Source organism: Elaeis guineensis, chromosome 1, assembly GCF_000442705.2.
Source record: "Elaeis guineensis isolate ETL-2024a chromosome 1, EG11, whole genome shotgun sequence".
NCBI lineage: Eukaryota > Viridiplantae > Streptophyta > Magnoliopsida > Arecales > Arecaceae > Elaeis > Elaeis guineensis.
In genome coordinates, this window is record NC_025993.2 from 36,141,182 (window position 1) to 36,150,602 (window position 9,421).

Here is a 9,421-nt window from a genome sequence, read left to right on the forward strand (position 1 = left end):
CAGTGAGGCCTCTGACCTACTGAACTAGCAGGTCGAATTGCTCCTCACCGACCACCGTTGTCGAAGGAGGAGGGGGAGCCTAGAAAATTGGAGGTGAGGCTGGAGCCTGAGATCTGGCCGCGGATGCCGTGGATCGCCTGGTGGATGCTTTACGGGGAGGCATCGGGTGAAGATCTAGTAGGAGAAGGAGAAGAGGATGTCGGAGAAGATGACCGGAATTAGTCCCGTTGAGTACTCCTTTTAAAATAAGGGTACTGCAAAGACACAGGACCCTTCCTCTAGCGCCAATTCTGTTGGTGCAGAATTTCGCTCAAGCACTCCATTTCTGTTGAAGCAGAGTACTGACTTGAGCATCGGAGGATTTTGCCGAAGCACTCCCAACTCCAGTTTAGACTTTTCTTGCAGGTCCCGACGGCGGCCACGGTCTTCTCGACTCCAGCAACTCCGACTTCGACGAAATTCTGTACCAACAAGTTTCAATCAATATAAAATTTAATCCACAGTCATTAATATATGCACTTAATAAGTTTCTATATGGATATACATCATATATCATATTATATATTGAATTCCAATAAGTCATTACATCAAATTTAATTTTTTTTAAAATATTTACTATGATCTATACACAATTGCTTAAACTTTTGAAGTCTTGCCCTTGAAGCATGAATAAAAGAAATAATATTTTTAATTTTTAAAATTACATCTTGAACCATGCCCATGCCAGCTTATACAGAAAGATTTAAGATATAACATGCACATCTAATATGCAATAATTGACCATTTAAAATGGGATGCAATGAGTCCTTCGATAATGTAGCAGCAGAATTATAATTAGATGTATTGTTAAAAGTAATAGATATGATTTTATTATTAATTTTAAATAAACATATCATTTGGTAAATAATATTTAAAATTTATTGTCCAGAATATGAAAAATCAAAAGTACAAAAAATAAGAATATATTTATTTAAATTCCAGTTATTATCAATATAATGCACAATAATAGAAATACAACAATTACCACCTACCGATGCTGACCAAATATTAGAAGTTAATGAAATTTTTGAATTTAAAGTAGAGAGAGTTTCAATTAAATTTTGTTTCATTGCTAAAAAAATTTGTCATAGCTGTCCTTCTTAATGTACACTTACTAGTTCTTTTATAAGCAAGCTGTAGGATTAATTGAATATATTCTTCAAAATTAAAAGACTCACATAAACTAAAAAGCAATTCATCCCTAACTATCCATTTAACTAGTGCTTTGCTTTGGTTTTCATGATTATGTGCAAAATTACCTACCAGAGATCCCCTTGTACATTGACGGTACTTTGAAGACGAGAGTCACTCATCCTGTGACTCTCTTAATATCTCTTCAAATGGCCAGTTTTCCTGCTACTGGCACAACTATATAATTTGGCATATTTTTTGCATTTTGCTTTCCAAACTCCATCAACAAAAATTCTTTCAAAATATTCCCAAATTGCATTAGTCCTCTTACGGAAAGAGGTTTGACCTTGACTAGCTTCAGAGAGAGTAGGAACAATAGGATTAGTTTTCTCTCTCTCGAAAATAGAAGATGCCATTTCTAAATTTATAAATCAAAAAAAAAAACTAATTGGAGGTGGAGGAATTGAGTAAAGGCAGCATCGAGATTTATGGACTTCCTCTTGTGCTCCTTGATAAGGACCTCCTCTTGTGCTCCTCGACAAGGATCTTCTCTTGTGTAGCACTTGAAAACTTACTAAATACAAATTAAAAATTAACTTACTAGAACACTTGCAATATTGCTAGAAGAGAGAAATAGTAATAGCAGAGAAGAAGGAAAGAATAGATTTGGTATGGTGAGAATGAGAGAGGAGGGACTATTTATAAGAATTCATAATTTTTTTTTCAAAATATCCCTTAAAATAGCTATTTTATGGCTGTTGGAAGGGATAAAAAGTTAAAAAATCTCCAAAATAGCCGTTTTTGGTTGTTATGGGCCGAAACGGGCCATGTCAGGTCCAACCCGTAATGGCCTCCAATGAGTCGTGCTAGGCACGGCCTGTAACGGCCAAATGGGCCGTGTCTTGCAATTTTTTTTTCAAAAAAGAAGCATACGGGCCAACGAGCCGTATCAAGTAGGCTTGCCACCCATTGGGCCTAGGGCCATGCCGGGCTGGGGCTTGAGACTAATTATGCAGTGCCTGGCACGGACTGTTTAGTACTGGGTCTTGCCTGGCACGATCCGTTTAGTATTGGATCTTGTCTGACATGATCCCTTTAGTCTCAACCCTGATGGGTCTGGATCGGACCGTGCAAGGCACGGCCCAATATCCTTCACTAGTAAAATTTAAAAATCTCTCTTGAGACACCTATCTTCTGTCATAAAAACATCAACTTTTTATTATATATAGTAATTACATCACATTTTTAGCATTATATTAAAAAATAAATCTGATATGAAGAAAAGATTTCACGATCACGTGCATTGGTGCTCACACCAGCCACAGGGCTTTCTTTTGGTACGACATTTGGCCCTAGCAGCGTTAAAAAGAAACAGTGGAGTTTAGCCTCCGCGCTAAAATCGGTTTCTCACGTGCACATCACATGAGATTTCACGTGAGCTTTCTCACGTGCGTATCACGTGAGATTTCACGTGAGCTTTCTTGGCTGCGAAGTTACCACCCTCAACCGAAGGTCGTAACTCCAAGGCAAGCCACCCACCCGTCAAAACACCTAGATTCCTACTAGCTTCCATCCTAAGCGATCACAACGGACCGTTCGATGCCTTCAACGTGTCGTACACGTGGCCTAAAAAGCCATCTCCGTGCGCCAGAAGTCGAGCCGGTGAAGACAGGGCACACCGATAAAGGAGGAAGAGAGAGAGAAACGGTAACTCCTTAGTCCTTAGTTCTAATAAAGAGGGAGGAGGAAGATGGTTTCGTTTAAAGCGAGCCCCCGTTTCGTTGGTCTCCTTCTCCTCGTCCTGTACGGTTCTTCGTCCATCTTGTCCTTTGGATTCCAAGAAGAAGAAGGAGAGGGTTTGATTGTGATGGCTACCGTCGGAGACGTGCGTGACTCGCAGATCAACGAGAACAGCGTCGAGATCGAAGAGCTCGGTCGCTTCGCAGTCCAAGAACACAACAAGAAGGAGGTTCGCCGATCTTTCTTTTCTTCTTTCTTTCCGAGTGCGATAACATCACTTGCTGATGGATCTAACATGAGTTGCTTCCTTGTTCTTGTCTTTTGTGTTTTTTCCCACAAAAAAGTCCGTTTCAGTTTAATAGGGATTTTATTTTTCAGATTTTTTTTTCTTAATTTTTGTGCTCTTTTCCGCTTGTGAATATCCACATGGAAGATTGTTCTAGCATTTATTGGTTTGAATCGGTTGATTCATTGGTTTATTATTTTATTCAATGTATAATTTTTAGGTAGCATTTAATTGGATCGCGTTTTTTTCATGATCTTGATGCAGAATGCGCTTCTTGAGTTTGCTCGTGTGGTGAAGGCGAAAGAGCAAGTGGTTGCGGGCACTCTGCACCATTTGACTCTGGAGGTGATGGAAGCAGGGAAAAAGAAATTGTTCGAGGCGAAGGTTTGGGTCAAGCCATGGCTCAACTTCAAGGAGCTTCAAGAGTTTACGCATTTGGGCGATTCCCCCTCTGTCACTGCGGCCGACCTTGGTGCGAAACACGGTAATGCTGAGTCTGCAAAATCCCGTTTCAATTTAGTTGGCATTGATGTATAGATTCTGTATTGAGGGTTCAGTGACATGCAAGCTTTTTTTTTTTTTTTATTAGATCATTGTCTATATAGATGGTCTATACTTCAGTATTGTGTTATGGTCAAATTTACTTTTATGCAACTTTTCAATAGTTTTAAGTAATATCACTTTGAAAGTTACTTTGGTTTCATTTCTGATATTTGAATAAAAAGATGCACTATGGTTGCATATAGATAGAAATTTTAGATCTATTGGTTGAAAGAGGTTAATTAGAATTAATTAATAAAAATTAATAAAAATCAGCTTATAATGGTCCAGGAAACTTAAAACGCTTTGAATTTACATCATTCAACATATAATGTTGTGGGAGAGTTAGCATAATGCCTTGAGGAAACTTGAAAAAAAAAAAGGGAGGGGGGGGGGGGGGGGTTGGCCTTGATTTTAAATCCTCTTCCAAATAAGTCTTCCTTTGTTCTGTCCATGTGCCTAATATTCTAGTAATTTGTATCAGCTTAGCATTTGTCATTTCAATCGTAGCTTCTACCTGTGAGTGAGGGGATACCTTATGTTTAGCGATCTGTTAAACTAACACATTTTAAGAAGCATTTAAGAGAATTTGATGATGCAGCTCTTATGCACATGGACGATGATCTTAATGTGAACCAAGGGGCTAAAATTTGTTCTCATTCAATGTTTTATGTGGTGTAAACATGTTTTTTGATGGCCATTTGGATATTATAATGTAGTGGATATTATCTTTGTCATTATGTAAATGGCATTAACGGGTGCCAAAATTGTCATACTTCTACAAGGACTAACTGGTCTTTTTATTATTATTATTTTTTTTGGTACACACTCTCCATGGGTGATCAATCTGTTGATATCTTCTGCTTTATTCTTGTAATGTGTATGCTTAGTTTCAACTTTCTTATGCTTAATGATGTGCCTGTGCTTCCACCTAAAAGCATTGAAATCCATAATATCTTTAGTTGACTAGGAATGGACAACCTTTTATTATAGATTGGCATACGTACAACAATGAAATAAGTTAATAAATGATGTTAGTGATACTTAAATTTTTTGGTCAACAAATGGATGGATTCTAGTGGAGTTAGGGTGTCAGCATACAATTATTTAAATCTCAGAGCATTACCTAATACTATCAAGTGCAAGATCTCAAAATAGTCTTTCCTAGTTTCTACATTCCACTCATCAAATGAATGCTGCCTAGTATAGCTTTTCTTACCCATATATAGAATCACAACATTTACCCTAGCAAGCACACCAACACCAACCTAGTCAAAGTCCTTTATTTGGTTTTCTATTTGTATATTATTTATCATCCCACCCAACCCCAAACAACATACTAATCCCCCATGAGTGTGCGGACGCATGTGCACCACCTAGAGCCCACATGGTTTTTTAGATGGATTTGTGAAAAAGGGCATGAGAAATGAGCTGTCTGAACCAGAGAATGGATAATAGGTACTTTTTTTTGAAATAATGACTATGTAACTGTTCTTTATGCAAGCCATGCTGTTCATGAAGGCCTTTGGATTTGGCCAGATGATTGACTCGATTGAGTCTTTTTGAAATTAAAAGAATGAGCCAATTTGGATTTTAGTTGAAGCTCGAATCACAAACAAATAAAGTCTAAACACTTTGGTTTAAAACATCCCACCCACTCAGCTTGGTTGGATGACAAACTTGATTTAACTGCTCATCTGAAGTTCAGATATCATTTTCTATTGCACCAATCCTTAATTGCTGAACTTGATGGGGAAACAAGCAGAGATGGAACATCAATTGATAGCAGTATTCTTATTATTTTTGCAATGAGAAAAGAGTCATGTTTTAGCCTTAAGTGACAATCTACTACTATAATAGTTGTTTACACATCTCACATTCGATTAATGGTGTCTTCAGTTATATACACATATAACATATAGACAATTGCAAGATCCTATAAACATTTTAGTGAAAGTAACAGCCATTATAGTAGAATAATGGGATATTAGACCAGTTGTTGGCATCAATCTCCTTGATACATGTGCAAGATAGAGGTTTCAAATTCAAAGAAAATTGGTGTTATTCATATGATTTCTCAAAAACAGCCCATGGTATCTACATGGTGACTCCATAGAACCTGGTTGACATAAAGGTTAGGAACAATCTTTCATCCTCAAAGAAGAAAGAAAGAACATAGGAACTTATTTTCTTGATTAATTACATTAACATGAGATACACGATTTTTTTTCCTTTCTACCGCACAACATGTTTTTCCCCTCATTTTACAATCTTAGATATTTCATGTACAGTGGATGTGCAATTTACTAGTATTTATATAAATTTTTATTGATTGATTTTCTTCCACGTGACCTTGTGAAGTAGATTGTTTATTTTATAGTGTTTGGAAATCCTGAGAGCTTCAAAAACATAATGTGAAATGCTGTTCAAGTCAGTGCAGTGAAGTAGTTTGATGTTCAAATATCCAAAGATGCTAGCTCATATCCTTTTACATTTAAAATAATCTCAAAATATATTAGGTTGCATATCCTTGTAAGAACTAGGTACCTACTTTGCTGCCACTTCTCATCATCTCTCCTTAAGTTGTCCAGCACATTATTGTCATCCTATTTAGTACAACAATGGCTGCTGCTAACGACATTATGAAAACTGTCAGAATAGGTCTCCGCGTGGCGTTTGTTGCAAAAGGCAAATTTGGTAGCATGAAGCTTTCAATTGCTTCATGTGCATGCCATATATTGGTTTCTTTATTGCTTGGATTTTCCCACAATATCCTGCATATGTTAGGTGATTTGTAGAAGAGATGGTTGTGTTTGTGCTAACCTCAGTACCGTAGGTCTCTAATAGGATAAAAGCAATAATCGTAAGTTTGACAAAGAATTGGGAAGCGATACTTGACTCCAACCAGGTGTTGGGGCGCACAAACGTGTTTGTGCCTAAATTTGTAATATCCAGTAATTGTGAATACATTCATAAGAACTACAGCATGTTCTGCCCTCTTGGGTTGCTTGTTTGGTGTGCCAATGCTAGAATGATTCTACATGGTCGTAACATGCCCGGACATGTGCCAGGTGGGCATGAACCTGGATGGCGAACCGTGCCAGCACATGATCCTGTGGTCCAAGAAGCAGCAAATCATGCTGTGAAGACCATCCAGCAGAGGTCCAACTCGCTGGCCCCTTATGAGTTGCTCGAGATCCTTCTTGCAAAGGCAGAGGTTGGCTTCTCTTGCCTCGCTTAGTTTCCCTTGGTGTTAATTGCTTTCTTGGTGCTTTAGAATAATTATTTTGTGCCTTTGTACTTGTCTTTTATGGTCAACAATATGTTTTTAATACTATAATCTTTGATTCTCAGGTAATTGAAGATTCTGCGAAGTTTGACTTGCTTCTTAAACTGAAACGGGGAAGCAAAGAGGAAAAGCTCAAGGTGGAAGTGCATAAGAACCTGGAAGGCACCTTTCATTTGAATAAGATGCAGGAGCATTCCGACTCCGGTTGTTAATAATTGTGTTTCCTGTTGGTCTATCAAGTGTAAGCCCTGTACTTTATCAAAGGGCCCTATGGATTAGTACCGCTACATGTAGTAGTCACAAACTTGTGTGGTGATGTTGCTGTAACAGAGAACTAGATGCTTTGGTTCTGTTCCGAATGCATTTATAATGATGTATGCTTGCCTAATACTTAATATAATACTCCTTGAGGAAACTTGGACGGTTGTGGATCACCTCCCCAAGTAAGCTGGGGTGTTCTGATGCTTTCCCTTGATCTGGATCGCTGTCATTTGTTTTGGGAACAGATGGTTGTTGTAAGGGTGGTATGGTGTAGTCATCATGAGTTGTTCAGCTTGTCTTTTGAATGTGGTAGGAATTTCTGATGATATGCTAGCACCTGGTGGATAAATCTGCATGGGGGCTGATTGTGGATATCCCATTTTATATGGATATTATTGGGATGTCAATTAATGATTAATGTTCAGCTCTGTATTTAATGAAACGGTATGTTGCAAAATTTGTGACTGTATTTTTTTTTTAAGCGGAATCGATTTAAATTTTTTCATATTTGCGGGAACGGCATGTCTATTTTTGCAGGAGCGGTGTCCAGCTGCCTCAGATTTTAGATGGAAGAGAGGAAGTGGGATGAAACTATAGTTACTATATGGTGGATATGAAATAACAATAGGGAAAAAATAAAAATAGCTTGGGAGAGAAGAAAAAGGGTGAATAGGGAAAGAATAAAAATAGCTTGGGAGAGAAGAAAAAGGGAGAATAGGGAAAGAATAAAAATAGCTTGGGAGAGAAGAGAAAGGGGGAAATAATGCTCTTCCGTTTCTCCGTTAGCCGCTCCATGTGCGTTTATCATCTCTCCGCCTGTATCTATCATTTTTGTTGATGTCTTTTTTTGCTTACCATCATTATTGCCAGGTGTAAATAAGAAATAATATTATTCCAAGACAATCTTGTGCATTCAGAGGTTTTTTGTGATTTTTTGTGATTCATGTAATTAACCAGATATCCCCCAGTTGTACTGCATCCAGTCAAAAATAGAAAAGAAATATCATGGAACCATCGAGATATAATCAGTCTCTCATCATGCGGTACGGAAAGCGAGACATTCGCACCCATTCCTTCTTTTTTTTCATCATGCCCGCCTCCATTCGTGCCAGTATCATGCCCTCTGGCAGTATCAGCAACTTTGTATTTGTCGAACTTGATGGAACCAATTATCCAGCTTGAAAATATTTTATTGAATCCAGCCCTTGCTATATCACCCCGCAAGCACACAGGCGTCACTCCCCTGCCAGTTTAGGTATTGAAGACTCTTCGTTTTCTGTTGATGATCTTCTCTACGTCAACTCATTCATGGTCAGAGATATTTCTAGACTCGTCAAACAGTGTGGCTTCCTCCTTTCTGGTGATGATCAGGCTTCGTCAATTAAGCGCTCGAAGTCCCTCGAGCAATAGCGCTGCTCCTTCCCTCCCATATTTGGTGGAGCATTTACGTCTGCATGAGAAGTCTCTTGTCCTGGAGTTCCGCATTGCTTTGGTTAGGATTACCAATGGGTAATTTTTTGCATGATTTTGCATTTTGGGCGGTTACTATTATCTTCAGACCGCTTATCGTATCTGTTAGTCTAGCTCCGTATCAACTGTTTTATATGTGGGTTGTCATATGATCCACTCATTTGCTCTGCCCCCAGTTCTCTTTCCGTATGTCGTCTACCATGCTCTTATGGATACCCCCTTCTACTACCTATGGGATTATTCTTTCTCATCTGTTGGGTTTGTTCAAAATTAATGTCACTACTTTTTTTAGAATGTACGTAGCCTAAACTTGCCACATAAAAAATATATGGCCAAGGAGCTCATTAAGAAAGACAACAGCATGATTGTTTGCCTTCAAGAAATCAAGCTGAGTGACCTCGATCTATCTATGGATTGAAATACGATGGATATCTCGCACTGGAGGCAACAGGATCTGCCGGGGGTCTTGTAACAGTGTGGGATTCTAACGAAATTGAGGGAAAACCATGCCATTGAGGACGGTATTCGCTAAGTACTGAATTTTGCTTCAGAAGGTTTAATGCTATGGTCATTATCACCAACGTTTATAGCCCACACGACCAACCTGCCCGGGTGGATTTCTTTGGTGAGCTTAAAGACCTTGCTCGCTCTATACAATTGCCCTA

General features: G+C 38.5%; 1 protein-coding gene across 1 annotated transcript; it reads left to right on the top strand.

Annotated features, from left to right (window-relative positions):
- The first annotated feature begins 2,843 nt into the window (after nucleotides 1-2,843).
- On the top strand, nucleotides 2,844-7,440 carry LOC105035241 (cysteine proteinase inhibitor 6). The gene is made up of 4 exons (XM_010910725.3): nucleotides 2,844-3,139; nucleotides 3,461-3,680; nucleotides 6,808-6,953; nucleotides 7,091-7,440. The coding sequence occupies exons 1-4, from the start codon at nucleotides 2,921-2,923 to the stop codon at nucleotides 7,235-7,237; spliced, it is 732 nt and encodes a 243-aa protein (XP_010909027.1). The 5' UTR covers nucleotides 2,844-2,920; the 3' UTR covers nucleotides 7,238-7,440.
- Nucleotides 7,441-9,421: the final 1,981 nt, after the last annotated feature.

Coding starts and splice junctions, on each gene's coding strand:
- LOC105035241 (XM_010910725.3), top strand. CDS start 2,921: ATGGTTTCGTTTAAAGCGAGCCCCCGTTTCGTTGGTCTCCTTCTCCTC. Junction 3,140..3,460: donor AAGAACACAACAAGAAGGAG/GTTCGCCGATCT, acceptor ATCTTGATGCAG/AATGCGCTTCTTGAGTTTGC. Junction 6,954..7,090: donor TCCTTCTTGCAAAGGCAGAG/GTTGGCTTCTCT, acceptor TTTGATTCTCAG/GTAATTGAAGATTCTGCGAA.